The sequence below is a fragment of the Carlito syrichta genome, unplaced genomic scaffold, assembly GCF_000164805.1.
Source record: "Carlito syrichta isolate Samal-C Ts95f unplaced genomic scaffold, Tarsius_syrichta-2.0.1 Scaffold303985, whole genome shotgun sequence".
Classification (NCBI taxonomy): domain Eukaryota; kingdom Metazoa; phylum Chordata; class Mammalia; order Primates; family Tarsiidae; genus Carlito; species Carlito syrichta.
Window position 1 is genome coordinate 457794 of NW_007248081.1, and position 19266 is coordinate 477059.

General features: G+C 41.6%; 1 protein-coding gene across 4 annotated transcripts in view; it reads right to left on the reverse strand.

Annotated features, from left to right (window-relative positions):
• Positions 1–15540, reverse strand: part of DIAPH3 (diaphanous related formin 3) — a 398317-nt gene extending 382777 nt beyond the window's left edge. For 3 of the 4 annotated variants that reach the window (XM_008059270.1, XM_008059269.1, XM_008059268.1), the window contains exon 1: positions 15297–15476. In XM_008059270.1, coding sequence (XP_008057461.1) covers positions 15297–15476 — 180 coding nt within the window. Of the gene's footprint in view, positions 1–15296 lie in introns of all 4 variants that reach the window. The other variant, XM_008059267.1, reaches the window with a different exon arrangement.
• Between the last annotated feature and the right edge of the window lie 3726 nt (positions 15541–19266).

Sequence of the window (19266 nt, forward strand, 5' to 3'; positions counted from 1 at the left end):
GGAAAAAATATATAGGCTGGGTCACTCATTTTTTCCCTTTTTGGTGATTCATTAGTAACCATCTTGCCAGGGCTAAACATACTGAAAACAAGAGTTGCTCACCTTAAAGCTTTCCTTGGCACCTGTCTGCTATCCAAAGGAATTTGGAAAATTTGAAGAGATAAATCCTGGAATGAGATTAGATACAGGCAGCCCAATACTGTACCAAGTTTGCACTATGTCAAAAGACAACACAGTAAAATTCCAACACATAACAGTCTATGTCCCCAGTTTGGCGTAAACACATGAGTTTCCATAGTCAAGTCACAAGTTCAAGCAACTGCAGCCTATCTGTCCTTGGCAATCCTTCCACAATGCCAAAGGGAACTTCAGCTGTGACTCTCAGGCATAATCCAACCATATTTGTATAGAACTTTTAAAAGTACAATAATTTTATGTTGGTTATCACACCACCATTAAAGCACACTGATAAACAAGTCAACAAGCACTGTGGGAAGTCAGCAGCTGACAGCCCCAGGTATAGGAAGGCACATAATGATGGTAATAACCGAGTGCAAATTACTAAGGACTGTAGGTCTTACAAGGATACAAAGATAAAATTCTCGTGTGCCTGTTTCTGTCATCACTGATGTTGTTTTGCTCCTAAACTTATCGTTGAGGGTAGTTCCAAAAGCTATAAAGGAACATGATATTTGCCAGAGTAAGATGTCCATGTTATTTTCAATCACATTGTCGGAAGGCAGCCTATAGGAAACACCTGACTGACAGGTGAAGACTCGAAGGGCTACAGGCAGTCCCTTTAAACATGAATGTTGGCCAATGTCTGTTAGCTGAAGGAAATCTAGGGGAAAAAACGTTGCCTGGGCAGCATAGGGAAAGTCTCAGCATATGTCCTCACCATGTGCGAATTTCTGTTTGCACAGAAAAGAGAAAAAATCATTGGGAATATCTAACCATTTTTGAAAAACAGAGGAGTCATTGTTCTTAAGTATAAGAGACTGGGACAAAAAATGGTAAATGTGTTCAACAGCCTACTTGGTACCTGTTTAGAACTAGAGACTCAAATAAGAAAAGTCTCCTCCTCAGTCAACCCCCTCCCCAGCACACGCCTATCAGTCCAGTAAGGCTAATAGAAATCCCAGTCTCTAGGACACAGTATGATGAGGTGAGTGCTACAAAAGCATTCCAAGAGAGCTGCTTTTGAGTACCAGCAAAGACCTCAGGGTCCAGATTCATTTCCAGTATTGCACAAAGGACACAGGAACGGACCAAAGCTTCCCACACAGGAGGTCAAGCTTGAAAAACTACATAACGCCAGCCTCGGTGGCTCAGCCTGTAATCCCGCGCCTTGGGAGACTGAGGTGAGTGGATTGCCTGGGCCCACGGGTTCGAGACCCGCCTGGGCAACTTGGTGAGACCTCATCTCTACAATAAACCAAAAATTAGCCGGGCGTGGTAGCACGTGCCTGTAGTTCCAGTTACTTAGAAGGCTGAGGCGGAAGGATCGCCGGAGCCCAGCAGGTCGAGGCTGCAGTGGCTGGGAGAGGCCACTGCACTCCAGTCTGGGCGACAGAGTGAGACTCCAACTCAAAAAATAAAAAAAAAACTACTTAGCAATCATACAGGGGCCTGCAAGGTATTTGTATGGATGAAGCATCAGAGTTTCAGGTGGATATTAGGGATTCCAAGTAGAAATGTGGGCCAGGACAAAAATCCAACTAGAAGTATGGGCAAGGACTGATCATGCTACTTGGCCTATAAACTGTGGATGATGAGGGGAGAGAAATTGAAGGACTTTCAGCAGCTTCCATAATCACACTCCTGTTCCCAAAAAATTCTTGTTGGAGCAATGTGGTGGATGATGCAGAATAGGCCCAAAATCCAGAGCCAAGTAAATCAGTTAGGAAATGACTGCAATAATCCAGCAGAGAGACAGATGAATGAGGTCAAGGATAGTAGAATTAGAGAAGAGAGAAATACTATAACAAGTACCCAGGAAGCACAATCAACAGGATAATGGATACAGGAGTTAAAGATCAAGAGGGTGAGAATAAATTCAAGGATAAAATGATGGTATTCACTAGGAGAATACAAAAGAAAGGAATTTGTGAGGAAGGAGATAATGAGTTCAAATTGAGTTATGGTAAATTTGAGGTATCTCTAAGCCATGCATGTCAAACAGGTTGAATATTTTGCATCACAACTCAAGAGTCTATAAAATAGAGATGGAGTTCAAGTCATCAGTCTCTAGATCTAAACTGTCCAATATACTAGCCACTAGCCACAGATAGCTACTTAAACATAATTTAATTCAATTAAATCAAATTAGAAATTCAGTTCTTTGATAGCTCTATCCACATTTCAAATGCTCAAAAGCCACATATAGCTAATGACCAGCAAACTGAATACAGCAGGACAGACCATTTCCATCATCTCAGAAAATTCTGTTGAAAGGCACTGATCTAATAAGTGGTAGTAAAAGCTAAAGAAATGGATGAGTTCATGCTAGAAAGAGGTATAATGTAAAAAAGATAATCAAAGAGAAAATACTTGTGAACACTATGTCATTTTAAAGGATAGGAAAAAGGATGAGCAAAATCATAAAAGAACATGTTAGACAGATTTCAAGGAATGGAGGCATTTGTATTAATAAGTTGAAGAAGTCAAGTAAGATGATAATTAAAAAGTCAGTCCCTGGGTTGGACATTGTTGATCTGCCAAAGCAATTTCAGAGAAATGACAGAAGCCAAGGCAAGGCTGAGGAGTCACGGGGAGCCGGCTCCTCCCTCCTTTACCCTACACTTGTACCCTACACTTCACCAAGGCTAGCACAATAGCAGCAACAGGCTAAGAGCCAGAGTAGTGGTGTTAGCCTCCTTGATAGCACACTGAATCACCATATCTAACCAATAATATAGTACCATTGTTCCCATCTCACATATAAAAAACCAGAGAAAAGTAATTCTCCAGGCTTACACAGCTATCAAATAGCAGAACCAGGATACAATCCCAAATTAACTCCCCAACCTAAATTCTTAAAGATTATACAGCATGAACTCCCCAGCAATACTTGAGCACGTTTGTGGGTTCACACCTCTCCTTCCAGGTACCAGACTAAACGAGAGCCTCTTGAAATTCAGGACCAAATTGATCCACCTGTGCTAAGCTCAGTATAAAGGGCATTCAAATATTTATGGAATAAATGAAAACAACTAGCTCATGGAAAGTGGCTAAATGTTCTGGGGCAGAGCATGGTACTCAGAGGGACAAAGAGTCAAGGGGTTTGTTTGGTTTTTCTTCGGCTTTCTCTTTTACAATGTAAAACATTTGTGCATTCTTATAGGACTGAGCCTGTAAACAATGAAACATTCCAGAGGTTGGGTCAAGAAAGTGGTAAAGAGAGTAACACTGACCAATAAACAGATATTCATTCTGTGGGTACTGGAGGAGAAAGAATGAAGAATGGTTACAGAGAGAGGATTACAGCAAGTTCAAGAAAATGGCCTTTATTTTCTCTCTGAAAAAGGTGTCAAGGAGTGTGCTAAGAGTTTGGGGTCACCATCTCTGAGATTAAGTGAATGCTGTGGTCTGTTCCCATGTGGGGGAAAAAGTGGGCGTCTGACACAGATACACAGAACACTGTATCATTAAAAGGATATTTGAAAGGGTGATGTGCCAACATGGAGTAACTCTAGCTAAAGAATAGCCATTTTGGCCATAACTTAGCTCTGTTATGCTTCCTTGAGTAAATCACCTAGCCAACCCTCTAATCATTAGCCAAGAACAGAACTGGTTTCCCGGGGGCAGCTACAGATAATTGTTTTACAATCTACCCACCCCCAGCCTGTTTTGCACTGATTAATTAGCTTCTTTATTCCAAGTATATGTCTTGCAGCCGTAGGACTGAGTTGACCTAAACTATTGTGATCAGTCCTCTGTGACAGTCCACCAGCCCAACCTGCTGGAGTCTCAAGATGTGTTGTCCTGACAACATCAAGACATATGTTACCAATTCCCAAGGATACAGGTGCTGAAATTTTTTCTAGTCCTGCTTCCCTGTTAATTCCTTACATACACCTTCTTCCCACACCCCCATGCCCTCGCTGCTTGCAGCATTGGTCCCATTTATTTATTTATTTATTTATTTATTTATTTATTTATTTTGAATGGGAGTCTCACTCCTTTGCCCAGGCTGGAATGCAGTGGCATGCTTATAGCCATCCCAGGGTCCACTGGGCTCAGGCGATTCTTCCGCATCAGCCTTCCAAGTAGTTGGAACTATAGGCACATGTTACCACGCCCGGCTAATTTTTTGATTTATTGTAGAGATGATCAAGCCACCGAGCCCTGCCTGGTCCCATTTAGTCTGTCCTAAAAGTGAACACACTCTTGCTTTGCCTTTGCAATTCTTTGCATCACTCCCCCGTCACTGGATCACTAACCTAACAGATACACACACACACACAAAAAAAGTGTAATCATTGCCTTTGTGGGAGAGAGGATAGAAACAGTAGTTCCTCTTAATTGGTGGTCTGAAATTCTGGGATAGAAGAGAGGCTCACACTGCTGGACTTTTTAAGAAGTACAGACATTACCTTTTCAAATTAAAAACTATTTACAACACTAAAGAATCAGGCCCACAGATGAGGTAAAGAGAGTGATAGATAGAGTTTTAGCATAAATCCTGAAATGTGGAAAAGGTAGGGACTAAAGAGCTAGTTAAAAGCCAGGATTCTGGGACCAGACTGCTTGGGTTAATATCCATCGAGCTCTATTCCTAGCTGTGGCACCTCAAGAAATTTCCTTAACCTCTCTGTGTCTCAGTCCTTTCACACACAAAACAAAGGTAGAGAGAGCACCTACTTCAAAGCACTATGTGAGGAATAAGTGATTAAACAGTGGTCAGCCCACATAAGCACTGACCAACTGTGGCTCCTGTGATAACTAGTATTATCTAGCAGCACCGAGGACACACATACCTAATGTCTAAGGGCATCAATTCACAAAGCTGGGCGTGTTTCCACCAGGATGCAGGAGCCCAGGCAGCTACAGGCTTGGAGAGCTGAGGCAGCGGGCCAAGGAGACCACAGGTTCTATTATTTATTCGTATCCTTCCCTACTCACATGAGGTGTGAGGAGCAAGGAGTCTGGAGGCACCTGGTTCAAAGGGAGCTCAGGTTACATCTGTTAAGTGTGGGTTTAGTGTGGAGCAAATGTTTGCAGCAGGAGGTGGAGAAAGAAAGCAGCATCAAGGGCTGGCAATCCAGATGAAGTAGAAAGGAAGGGATACACCTCTCCATACATGTCTCAGTCGAGTGAAGAGCAGTTTCCCTGAACACTGTCCAGTGTCCAGGAGGGGGGAAAATAAGTCAGTAGCTAAGAATTGAACACGATAGTGATGGGATCTCCCCTAGAGTCCACAGAGAACAAAGAATAAAAACTAAAAACAGTGGTCACATATTAACTGCTAGACACTGTGCCTGAGCTATTATGATATGTATAACTCAAGGAATCCTCTTAACAACCGATAAGTGTAGATATTGAATATTTCCATTTTATAGATAGGAAAACAGAGGCAAAGAGGTTGTTTTTTGTTTGTTTGTTTGTTTTTTTGAGTTGGAGTCTCACTCTGTCGCCCAGACTGGAGTGCAGCCACAACCTGCTGGACCCCGGGGATCCTTCCGCCTCAGCCTTCCAAATAGCTGGAACTACAGCATAAATTTTTTTTAAATATATTTCTTATTTTAAAATTGTGGGGTACAGTTAAGGGCTAGGTATACAAATATGCATCGTTCAGGCACCCTTGTTGATAAGGGATGTCCCCCCATCCCCAGACAGATATTGACTACCGTTAATCCCACCACCCTTGCCCTCCCTGCCCCCCCCATATATTCACACCACTGTCAATCCTTTTCTTGTAGTCAAAGAGGTAGATTAATTTGCCCATGATATAGAGTCATATTTGAATCCAGCCCAAGCTCTTTTTATCAGTTTAGGATGGGGCACTAAAGTCACACTGGCCAAGTTCTCCAGTGATCCAGATATGTTTCTAGAAGTCTTTACATGCCCTTGCCCACCACCACTGGGATCTTCTATAATAAGAAATGAACATTTAGAATGTATCAATAACATGTAAACAAATCAATCATGAATGGATTCGTGAACCAGGCAGTATAAGTTTAAAGAGTAATTTGCATAGATTTTCACTTAGCCAAGCATTTCAGATTCCCACTGTAAATACAAGTCTATACCAGACACCACAGAGAAAGTGACTTCCAAAAGCTTACAAACACATGCATAAAGTGTTTAGTATATCAAAAAGCAGGTTTAGTATATCAATAAGAACAAAATAATGCCCTCAGGAGAGAGGCTGAGTGAAATTAGAACATGGTTTTAATTGGAGATTGTCACCTTTTATAAAGAAGTGAAACTGTCACATTGAATTCCTAAATGCAGATTATATGCACTCCATTTTTCATGTTCATTTCTCAGGCTGTCAAACTTTTCATTAAAAAGAAATTGTAATTGTCACTATGAAATGAATCCTCTCAAAGGTTTTCATAAACAAACAGTTTAATTCCAGAGTAAAGTTCATAATTAATGTCACCAATTTGCAATTCTTTTATTTAAAAAACACAGTGTTATAAAGTTTCATTTTATGACAACCAAATAAACAGCCCACCTCAGGAAAAATACAGCAATTACAGGATAAACATCTCACATCCTGGAAAGATACTTCATAATAAAATTAATCAAATAAATGCAATATTATGGATCTCACTATTAATCCACGTATCTTACTAAAGGTTTCAAGAAATGCTACATTATCCCTGAGAGCTGTGGTACTCTGAACAGGTATTTTGTCATCTTCTACTCCTGAAGGTCTGACCTCAGCTACTTGGGACCAGGGCCCTCAGCACACAGAATGTCCTTATCTAATACAGTAAATCCTATTCTACCCCTTCCTTTCTAGTATTTAAGGTTCGCCTCAAAGATGAGGTTAGATTTACATTTAGGAAAGAGATATATAGACACATAATCAAAAATTGAAATTTAAAAAGAAAAAATCCCTGTAAACCCTGGAGATATAGATAGGAAGGGTGAAAATGCGCATCACAACAGAATTTGTGATATTCCTTTGCGTAAGCTTACTGGTGAGCACAGTGTTCTACACCTCTTTTGTATGATACATATTTCATAAAACAATTTTTAAAGGTTCCGAGTTTCTTGTTTACTCAAGAAAAACTATTAGAAATAAACTGTTTTGAAACACATTGTATACATCCTTCACCACTGACAAAGACTTAATAATCACTTGGATCTCATCACTAGACTAAGGACTAGGGTGGAAAACCTTTCCCTGGTTCAAGTACTCTTCTAATTCCTTGAATTAATTCATCTCCAGAGTCCTCAAACTGTCGTATGCAGAGCCCTTCCACAAACTCTCCAGCTCTACATGACTTTTTAAATCTTGAATTTTTCCAACATCATCTTAAACATTATAAGTAAAGTAAGCATACTCTGGACACTCTGAATGACCCATTCTATAACCAAGTTCTGTCAGGCATTTTTGGTGACCACACTTACATTTGTATTTACTACCAATAGAGTGCCCAATGAAAACTTAGCAATATCATGACACAGTGGGTTTTCACAAGCTCCTCTATTCAGTTTGAAACGGTTGTTCATAATTCCAAAATCACACTATTCAGAGAACCATATACCCACAGCTATGAAAAATTAAATTTCAAGAGAAAAATGAATATAGAAGTTGGTAGTATTGATTCTGTTTTTTTGCTTCTACATTAGTTTCCTACCATTTATTAAAAAGTGTTTACATATGGTTGTTTTTCTTTCTTTCTTTCTATTTTTTTTTTTTTTTTTTTTTTGAGCTGGAGTCTCACTCTGTTACCCAGACTGGAGTGTAGTGGCCGCTCCTGGCCACCACAGCCTCGACCTGCTGGGCTCCGGTGATCCTTCCACCTCAGCCTTCCAAGTAGCCAGAATTACAGGCATGCACTACCACGCCCGGCTGATTTTTTAGATTTATTGTAGAGATGAGGTCTCGCTGCCCAGGCGGGTCTCGAACCCGCGGGCTCAGGCAATCCACTCACCTCAGCCTCGCAAAGGCGCGGGATTACAGGCTGAGCCACTGAGCCTGGCATTCTTTCTTTCTTTTAAAGCAGGATTTGTTAAGAGGACAGAAAAGCTCCCACAGTGGGAGGGGACCCAAAGGGGTTGCCCGGCTGTTTTCTTTCTATTAACCGGTTTATAAAAGTTCACTACTTCACTTACAGCCTCAAGTCAAGACCCTGTGAAAAAGATAGTGGTGCTAGACAACAGGCCTCTACCAACAGTGAGCCCGAATCTTCAGATTCATTAGTCTATACTTATCTTCTTTAGTCTCTGGAGCTCATTTCCATCCAAGAACCAAGTTGACAGAAAGAAAAACAGCAAAAGATACACATATTTTCCACTACTAAATCTAATAATGATGACTTAATTTCAGCAAAACATCACCATCAATCACATTAAATTAATGTTGTTGTTAATTTGAATTTTATTGGTTTTATAGTTTTGTTTTGGATTTTAGATGTAAATCTGTTTTAGTTTTATAGTTGTAAAAGAGCCATAAGCATAAAGACTTATACTTAGTTTTATATCTATACATATATTAGTAATATCACTTTTATTGTCATTCAAGTCCATACCGGAACATCACAATTTTCTTTCTAAGTTTGAGGTTGCTTCCTTCTTTTTTGTAAGCGACATGCAAGTTCCTGCTTTTTATTTGTTTATTTGTTTGTTTGTTTATTTTGGAGGTCTCACTCTGTCGCCCAGGCTGGATTGCAGTAGTGCAATCACAGTTACTGGGCACAGGTGATCCTTCCAAGTAGTTGGACCTACAGGTGCATGCCACCATGCCCCCAACTAATTTTTTGATTTATTGTAGAGACAAGGTCTCACCATGTTGCCCAGGGTGGTCTCAAACTCCTGGGCTCAGGCAATCCTCTCACCTCAGCCTCCCAAAGTTCTAGGATTACAGTCGTGAGCCACCACACCTGGCCAGTAGCAAGTTTTGTTGTTATATGAGTCTCGTTTTAAATATAAAGAACAGACCCCTTAGAAAGCTTCAGAAACTTGTACTCATCAGAACTCTGCATCAATCCAAATGTCACCTGGTATGCCAGGATAAGAAGTGAGAATAGAATGGCTTTGCCTTCACCACAGCATGAGGAAAAAACCTAAATCAATTAAGAAGCTTTTATACTGTAAGAAAGTTATTCAAATGCCAATGTAAGTTCCTAATGCCCTAAAATATAAACAAAATGTGTACTACTGCTATCACTAGTAACGATAATAACAACCCTCTAAATGGCAAACAGTTACATGGAGGTTACAATGAGCCAAGCACTATTCTAGGCCCATCACATATTAACTTTTCATCGTCACAACAACCTCACATTACACATGAGGAAAGGGAGGCAGAGAGAGGGTAAGTAACTGCACAGTTCGCATAGCTAGTAAATGACATTACTAGGATTTAAACACTGACTGCTTATAAATGTTATTCGTAATACCTCTTCTACAAAAAAAACTGTATGATGCCAATGGGTCTTTTGAAGAATAAAAAAACCTATGGCCCGCATTTCCAAACAGTTTACGCTAAGTAACTAGTAACATGAATGTTTCACCACCAAAACTTAACTTATTTAAACTCCTCAATTCTCCCCTAAGTTAATAATGAGTATTCAATTTGCTATTTGAGAAAAATTACTCCCAATGGTAAGATATATCAATGCCATCCTGCTGCTCTTGAGAGAAAAGTTACCTTTGTAGATCCTGTTCAAAGAAAGCCCATGCTTTGATCCTTAATATCCTGTGAAGTAAAAGGTTATGCTTAATCTATATTTTATAGATCTAAAAGTCAAATTAGTTTCTGGGATAAACAAGTAAGAGTGTGATGGTAAGCATATTATTTAGCATTCGTTTGATTCCTAGTATAGAGGATACTATGTGCTGAGTTAAAGACAATTACATTAGTGTAATACGTGCAGTTTTTTCTTGTATTATTCTGCAAGCATAAACAAGTTATACATGTGTTAATTTACATTCTATATAAAAAGCCAATTTTAAATCCAGTTTATAAGGCAATAAATACATAAAGATTCTAGGACACAGCAATAAAGTTATGCCATAAAGTAGAGTTAATTCAAGACAACAATAATAAAAGCATGACAAATTTTAGCATTCCACCAACTGCACAAAGGTGTTTCAGGTAACATCTGTTCAGAAGCAATTGCTACAAGATAGACTAGATAAGGTGCAAGGTTTTACCGTGTAATAAATGTATGTCAGTTTGCTTGCTTCATAATTAAAGACATGAGTCTTTGAAAAAGCAATTAAGCTTTGCTCTAAATCTGAGACAATCATCCCTACCCCAGTCCCTTTTTACCCTCAAAGAAAAGATCCTGAATGGTCCAGGAGTATTAAATACCATATGTTATCTAATTTCAGCAGCTAAATGTATCCCAAAAAAAGTCACTTGACAAATTGTTTCTTTTGATAGATTATATATCTTTAAAGAACTGAATTTTTTTCTGTTACATTAGGAAAGATAGAACAGTAAGAATGTCCAAGAAAACTCAGAGCAATTTTTTAGAAAAGCAGCCTGAATAAAATGAATTTACCTTCTTCTGAAGGTTAAAATGTCTGATGTGTTTGGTAGAACTGCGTGCTACATGAATAAAACTCAGGTGCCTAAAGCTTTCAGCTAGCAACACTATCTCAATTCTTGACAGTTTAACTCTAGGACAACTGAAAGTATCACTTAAGCTAAGGAGTCAATGAATGAACAATTAAAAAAAAAAAAAAGCAAACAGAAATCACCTCCATCTTTTTTCTTAGCTTTCTACCAACTACAATGATACAGCTGACAAAAGATGAGTGAAGGTTCGGGTTGTTAATCCAGTTGTAGTTTATTTTTTTGGTTGTAATGTGGGTATCTTGTGGCCCCCCCACCCCCAAATCACAAATCTTAAAAATAACATGTACTACAAGTAGAGAATAATAAAATAACACAAATCTGGTGACTTAAAAACAACAGAAATTCATTCTCTCCCTTCTTGGAGGAGTTCCTCTGGGCAGTAATCAAGGTGTTCGCTGTACTGTTCTCCATCTGGAGGCTCTGGGGAAAAGCATTCCCTAACTCTGAAGGCTGCATTGCCAATCTCTGTAATCTTGTCACTTTCTTCTCTGCTGTAGTCAAGTAAGAATACCATGTGTTTGCACTGATGGCCCACTCTGATAATCCAGAAGAATCTCCCCATTTAAAAAATTTTAACTTAATGATATTTGTAAATTTCTTTTTTGCCATATAAGGTAACATTCACAGGTTACAGGGATGGCTATCTTCATTATTCAGTCTACCACACTTGCCTCCAAATAACCCAAAGCAATTAAGCAAGCAAGTCCTGATCTCATCAAGTCGTGTGATTTCAGCTCCCCTTCCCTGATTTTCAGCAGTTTCTGCTACCTGTACAATAAACAGAAGTTCTCCAACGTTATGACTCTTCCCACCTCACAGATGCCTATAATCAGAAAATCACTAATGCTATATGCATTAAATGCATCTCTAATTATTGCTAATGGTTCCAGGGTGAGAAAAGAAGCAGTAAAGATTAAAACTTCCAGCAGCCAGTGATTAAGGATGTGGACCCTGGGCCAGCTTGACTAGTTTCAAGTCTCAATTTTACCAACTGGAGCTGGGTGACCTCACACAGCTTAATCTTTGCATATCTCAGTTTCCTCAAATGGCTAACAAAGTGAATACTAATTACCTCATAGGGTAGATGTAAAATGTTTAAAGGAATTGATATTTATAAAATACGTGGAATGGTGCTTAGCTAACTCATGAAGGTTGTTATTACCAACAAGCCCAAACATGGTAGATATGCAGATACTAACAAACAAGGTGAAAAGTCTCCCAACCAAAATTGAAGGTACTACAATGGCATAATTAAATAATTAACAATCAACTCAATGGAAACTATCAGATGCAAGATTTAGACTGAAGTCTGAACTTTTAAAGGACCCTTTGATCAACTTGGACCACCAATTTCCAGGCCCTCTCAAAGTACTGACCCACATCCTAGAGACGGACACTTCTCCAAGGAGCCACGTGACCTGCTCAGTTCACATCTGATGGCCACCAATGGGTGTACTCTGCACTGCTAAGAGCAATGGGAAGGAGGTATTACTGAAAGGCTTTTCACAATGAGACAACTGTTCCATCCTGTTCTAGAATGGAAATGGGGCTCAGGCCAATGTGCTGAGGGTGTGGCCTAGGGTAAGTTCCATGTTTAATGATCCTATGGAATTTCAACTCCTTCACAAAGCCTCCACCCAGATATCTTGTGCTCTATCTCCTCCAGCTGCAGTCCATCCCCAAGAGAATTTCAATATTCCTTGCTTGTTATATTTTCTACAGAAACCAAAACAGCCCAAAATCAGTTGATTCATAGTGCAGCCAAAGTATCTCACAATTATAACAGATCAATTTCTACTATTTATACTTCTCTATGGGTAGGGGTTTATGCTACAAACTTTTTTACACAATTTACAAATGACTTGAAGCCCCAACTATGCGTTCAATAGAAAACAAGATTTTGTTTGCATTATCAAAGCTCAAAGTAAAACAGGATTTCAGAGGCTTTTTTGTTAAGTTCCTGCTTTCTTTAAACCAAAGCAGGAGAGAGTGACCAGTTTACCACTCCATTCTACTACCAGCTTTCAGCTTTGTATGCAAAACACAAATCGCTGAACATCTAAATTTTTCCTATTGCTGTCATATCACCAACCTAAATTACTTGTTCCAGTCAAAAGCAGCTGCCTCAGGCTCAGATGATGACTAGGTAAACTGAAGAGACTGAGGATAACAGCACTTCATCCCTATCAAGGAAAAAGCAAGGACTGACTTGACATCCAGAAATACAGCAGAGGAAACCACAGAACAATCATTTTGAGGCATTGCTGGGATCTTTGAAGGTCTCAAAGATCACTCTCCATCACAAAAGCAAGATGATTGGTGTCGGACCAAGGGCAGAGAGAGGCAGGCAAACTGGAAAGAGCAGCTCAGGAGGCAGCCTTGAGGCTGGGCTACCGAGCCTCAGGGCAGGAAAGGGGTAGAGCTGAGCCAGGAACTCAGCCTCTCAAGATTCCGAGCTCAGCAGGGAGCTAAGCACGCCTAGACTCTTGGCAGAAACAGATTCTCAACTATCTCCAAAGAAAAGCATGCCCAGTTTAGGTCTCCTGGAATCCTACAAGATAAATAAAGCAATGAGCTTACAAAGATTAACAAATACAGAGGAGAGAGTAGGCCACCATGAACTCAAATCAACGTAGACAGTCCAACGGTTGCACATACCACAACTGTCAAAGAATAACAGCCAAGTAAGAAATGTCTAAATAAATGAATAAGGAAAAGAAATTATCAAGAACACTCAGGCAGATTTCAAAAGCCGCAAATGAAACTTATCAAAATAAAAAGTTATTGCTAAAAATCAAATATTTGGAAAAAATTAAATAGTAGACAGAGCTGATGACAGAATTAGTGAATTAAAGAAATTACCATGTAAGAATCTAAATTAGTTTCAAAGATTGCCAAGTCCAAATCACTTCTAAATGATTCAAATGAGACCTCACCCAAAAACACACTATTCTAGAGGTGTTTATTACCTTTAAAGCTTAAAAGTGTTAATCTTTTAGATAGGTGGTCACTATGACATAAATGTAAGAATGAGAAATAGCACAGATATTAGAAACCAAATCACCTGATATATCCTTCAATGAAACTAAACAAAATATTAATTTAGGTCCCATTTTCAAGATACCTTGCTGAGAATGAGTCACAGAAAACAACACCTCCTATATTCTGGACCACAGGAATAACGACCAAAGGAAATGAGATTATTAACCCAAACAGGAGACTGTACAAGGAAGGTAAGTCATTGCTCCAGCAGATTTTTCTCACATGAGGTGCACTCTTTGCCAGGTTAACTCTAATTCATTCTTCAGCTCTGTCAAGATACCAATCATCAAGTTCATATTGCTCCTTCAAAATGTCACTATTTAGATGGCCATTTGATACTTAATTTAACATAGTTAATCAATGTTGTTCCTCATTTCCACTCTTCTGATATATCTTATAGCTCTCCTCCCAGTTGTATTCAAGTATTATACTTAGCAACTGGATCACCCACCATTATTCCCTGAATTTTTTTTAATCCCTCATAACTTTTACTTCTCTACAGAAGGCAAAGTCAGTCCTATCACTAAAAAATAAAGTTTCTCCATTGATCATCCTAAGTAAAATGGAGGAATCAGCACTACATTGCAATTCTGTTGTTCTCATCCCAAATGCATCAATCCTCTGTGCGTCTTACACACAGGGATATGGAGCAAATAAAACAATCATAACTGTCTATTCTCTCACTATCAACAAAAAGACTTACAAAGTGCTAATCGTGACACTTCCCTTAAGTGTTAGTAAGAAAAGCAAACCAGAAGAGCAGGTTTCGAATAGTTAAGGCTTCTTTCCAAACGAAACATTCTTTAGCAGTGACCACACAGCTCGCCGGAATTTTTTTTTTTTTTTTTTTTTTTTTTTTTTTTTTTTGAGTAGGGGTCTCACTCTGTCGCCCAGGCTGGAATGCAGTGCCACGCTCACGACCACCGCAGCCTCACCTGCTGAGCCCAGGCGATCCTTCCGCCTCGGCCTTCCAAGTAGCCGGAACCACAGACGCGCGCCGCCACACCCGGCTAATTTTCTTATTTACTGTAGAGACAAGGTCTCGCCAGGCCAGTTTTTAAAAAAGAGCTGTTTCAAATTGGTGATTACATCTACTTTAAAATTTCTTACATCGACTATAAAACTTCATAGTGGATTAAAATATGAAGAAGAAAAACAACTTCACCGAACTGAAAGTTCACTGGCGCATGTATTACACTCCGTTTTTACACGGGGGGGAAGGAGAATCCGACTTAAAAAAATGCAACGTCCACCCAGGTGACGTCAATACACATAAATGAGAACTGCTTTTCACGCCAGCCCTAAGAAATTGGGGCAACCCGAAGATCAGCGCATTTGCCACAGGATCCGAATCGAATCGGACCCTGTCACTGTCAGTCCACGACGACTGACAACTCGGGACGCCCCCCGTGCCCGTGGGCCCCTTCGGCCGTCAGCCCCTCGGCGGGGTGGGAGGTAACTCAACCCATCTCCAGGCGACACTTACAAACTTGGGACGTTTCTCCCCAGGCTCCTCGGGCCCTTCGGACGGCGGAGGGTGCGGGGGCCCCTTCTTGCGCTGCATCTTGCTGTCCCGGCCGCCGCGCAGCGAGACCGAGGCGGGGTGGGGGGCGCCGGCCGCCGAGCCGCGCGCCGGGGGATGCAACCGCGGCCGATGCCGCTCCATCAGCCCCGCAGTTCTGGGTCGTGGTAAGAAGGCGGCCACCGAGCGAGCTACAGGCACAAGCGCAGGGATCCGCGGTGAGCCCACGCAGCCCGGCGCAGTCCAGGCGGGTCTGGGAAGCCGGCCGCAGCCCGCACTTCCGAAAACTCCCGCCACTCGGGCCCGCCGCGGATCCGCCAATCCCGCGCCACGGCGGGGGCGGGGACACGCCAGGACACCGCCCGTTCCGGGCACGCTGAAACATGATTGGCTGCGCCGCCTGTCCATTTCGCCCCTCACCCTTCGGGCGTCGGGGCAGCTCGCCTTGAGGGCTCGGGGCGGGGTCAGACCTGGAGACGCGCCGAGAATCCGCCAGGAAGTCGTTGGCTTGAGTGTATTTGGAATTTGGAGAACGGGTTCTAGCCAACCTGGAAGCTGGCAAGACTACGTTGCGCCACGATTGGATCAGTGCTGGAATGGGCCATCATCTGCCGACCGTCGGCGCTCTCGGGCCGCCCCAGTTGTAGGCTCTGTGCTTGGAGGGTGATCGACTGGAGGCTGCCGCGGTCCCCTCGCCTGCTGAACGCCGGAGTGGCCGCCCTAGGGTGCAGAGGGGTCGCCCCCTGCAGCAGCGCACGGTCTAAAGTGGCTCGCAAACACAAGCAATGTGCGTGTTCGAACAGTTGTAAAAGTTCCTTGAGATACTAAATCCGAAGAGCAGATCTGGAAAGTCAAAAAAAGGACGCGTACACAGGTTTTCACTAGGTAGAAAAGAGTGGCAGGCATGCTGATAAAAGACACCCCAGGCAGTTATAAGACCAAGAGGGGTCAAGAGCATGTAATGAAGGAGCTTGAGCTAAAACAGTGCAAAAGAGTTTGTTGTGCATAACCAAGTTCCAGCTACAAGGCTTGCTCACACTGTTGCTCACACGGGGGTGTACATTTTTTCCCCCTTGAAAGTCAGATTTTCCGGCCGTGCTCGGTGGCTCAGCCTGTAATCCCATCACTTTGGGAGGCCGAGGCGAGTGGATTGCCTGAACCTGCAGGTTGGAAGACTAGCCCAGGCAACTTGGTGAGACCTTAGCGTCTACTACAAAAAATCAAAAATTAGCCCCACGTGGTAGCGTGCTCCTGTGGTTCCAGCTACTTGGAAGACTGAGTGACAGAATCACCAACCTGGGTGACAGTGAGACTCCAAAAAAGAAAAAAGAAAGTCAGCTTTTCCTTTGAACTATTTATTTAAGATATCTATCATCTGCCTATATGGAGGTGTTGTGCACCAAGACTGGTAAACATACACTATTGATTTTCGGTACAAAATACACTAGTGAAATGAGCTAAATCAGTTAATAAAATCAAATTGCTAGCAAAATAATAATATTAACCAGCTTACTCCATTTTGTTTAAAACTTTCATCTTAGTTACCTGCCTGACCTAAGAATCAATACCTACGTGTGATTACAGTGATGTTCCCATGACCACAGACCCCCAGCTTTGTCTCCTTTGGGCATGTTATGCTGACTGTTGCCTGCTGACCATTATAGAACTCCTTCGCCATAAGCTCCATGTGATTGTATGCTTTGTTAACTGAAATCAAATGTTACGCTTTGACATTTTCATAGTTTGTTCTTATATTCTGTTAGTGACCTAACCAAGGTAACTCCATTGTATAATGAGTCTTCATCCTTGTCTCTAGGTAACTACCTTAAACAATATCTTAGTGGCAGAACTCAGGACTTTCTGGGCACTTGGCTATGCCTAGGACATGAAAGTAATCAAAGCTCCCTAACAATCGAAGTTCCCATTTTGGTTGCCAAGTTGTTAGTTAATAGTTGCTATGGTCGCTAAGTTGCTGTGTAGCCAATGCTGCCAATTTTACCTATAAAACCTTGTTACAAACTGCGCCAATTTGTCAAGAGTTTTCGTTCCGACTCTTCGCCCGCGCATTTAATAAATTCATAATTAATTAAACTCAACTTGCTGGTGTAGCTTCTTCTTGCTTACTCGGTCATAACACTAGGTACTCTGAACTGATGAGCACAGAGATTCCAAAACTACGCCTTAATTCCAAGCCAGTGTTCATGCTACAGCTTTTTATTTCTTTAATTTTATTTATTTATTTATTTTGCTGTGCCAGACTCTGTCCTCAAAGACTGTGTAATATTTAGGGAAACTTCCTGAACAGGTCAGGAGAACTACAAGATGTTCCTTCTGTTCTGATGACAGACCCAGATGCAAATTTTATCCTGCAAGTTACTAGCTATTCGATGTCGGAGATTATGTTTAACTTTCTTTGCTTCTTCATCTGCAAAAGGTATAATTACAGTAATATCTACCAAAGAGGGGCAGGCGTAGACTTCAGTGGGAACACAAATGTAAAGCTCTTAGAACTATTTGTCAATACCCTCCAGCCAAAGACCACCAGTAGGAATATCTGCACTTCAACAAGTTAGGTTTGTTACTCACAGGGAGAGAGAGCATGCACTGTGGGGAACCATAGGGTGTCCTAGAAAGAGGGTATTAGAAAACACGTAAAGGTTTTGGGCTTTGGTTGTGTGATTCTGAGAAGACTCTGTGGAACTGGGTGGGATGAATTGCTCAAGAGGATGGGCATTCAGGAAGCAGGGACAGTTCAGTGATGGGGTATCTTATCTAGGAGGATGGCAGGCTAACGAGCAAGCCTAAACTGAAACTGATGGGCATTTAGTCATCCATATCATGGGGAGTTAGGGGTGTTTGGTAGCAAATGGCAAAATTAAAACAAATTGAAAGATTCGCATTGGCTTTTATTTGTAGTTCTAGCATCTGGCAACACCTCATTCCATAAGAATGAGATTAACAATGAGATTTCCAATGAGCTATGAGCAGAGGATCTTGGTTTTATAGGCAAAAAAGAGCTGAAGAGAGCAGAAATGTGGAATGAGAAACAGATTCGTTGTTTCAAAGTTACTTTTTCTTTTTCTTTTTTTTTTGAGTTGTGGAGTGCCGTGGCTGCTCCCGGTCACCGCAGCCTCACCTGCTGGGCTCCAGCGATCCTTCCGCCTCAGCCTTCCCAGTAGCCGGAATTAGAGGCATGCGCTACCACGCCTGGCTGATTTTTTTTTGAGTTGGAGTCTCACTCTGTCCGTTCCCGGCCACCACAGCCTCGATCTGCTGGGCTCCGGCGATCCTTCCGCCTCAGCCTTCCAAGTAGCTGGAATTACAGGCATGCGCTACCACACCCGGCTGATTTTTTGATTTATTGTAGAGATGAGGTCTCGCTGCCCAGGCGGGTCTCGAACCCACAGGCTCAGGCAATCCACTCACCTCAGCCTCCCAAAGGCATGGGATTACAGGCTGAGCCACCGAGCCCGGCTATGATTTTTTGATTTATTGTAGAGATGAGGTCTCGCTGCCCAGGCGGGTCTCGAACCCGCGGGCTCAGGCAATCCACTCACCTCAGCCTCCCAAAGGCGCGGGATTACAGGCTGAGCCACAGAGCCCGGCTTCATATTTCAAACCGTGCTGCAGTAGTACTCCTGTATGTGTCTCCATGCATATTCTGTGAAAGGAAGCTCCTCTATATGCATAGAGGCCTTGCTAGTCTTGCTAGATACGCTCATTGCTCTCCTAACGTTTGTCTGTACTTATTCACCTACCTGCAAGGTAAGTCCATTTTCTCTACATTTTTATCAAAACGTGACAATTTAATTTTTGCCAAGCAAAAAGACATGAAATGTTTTTTAGTTTTCACATTTATAATTCCCCTAGTACTCAGGAACTTGAACTAGTTTCTTTTTTTTCTTGATATTTCAAGCTTCTTACTCTAAATTAC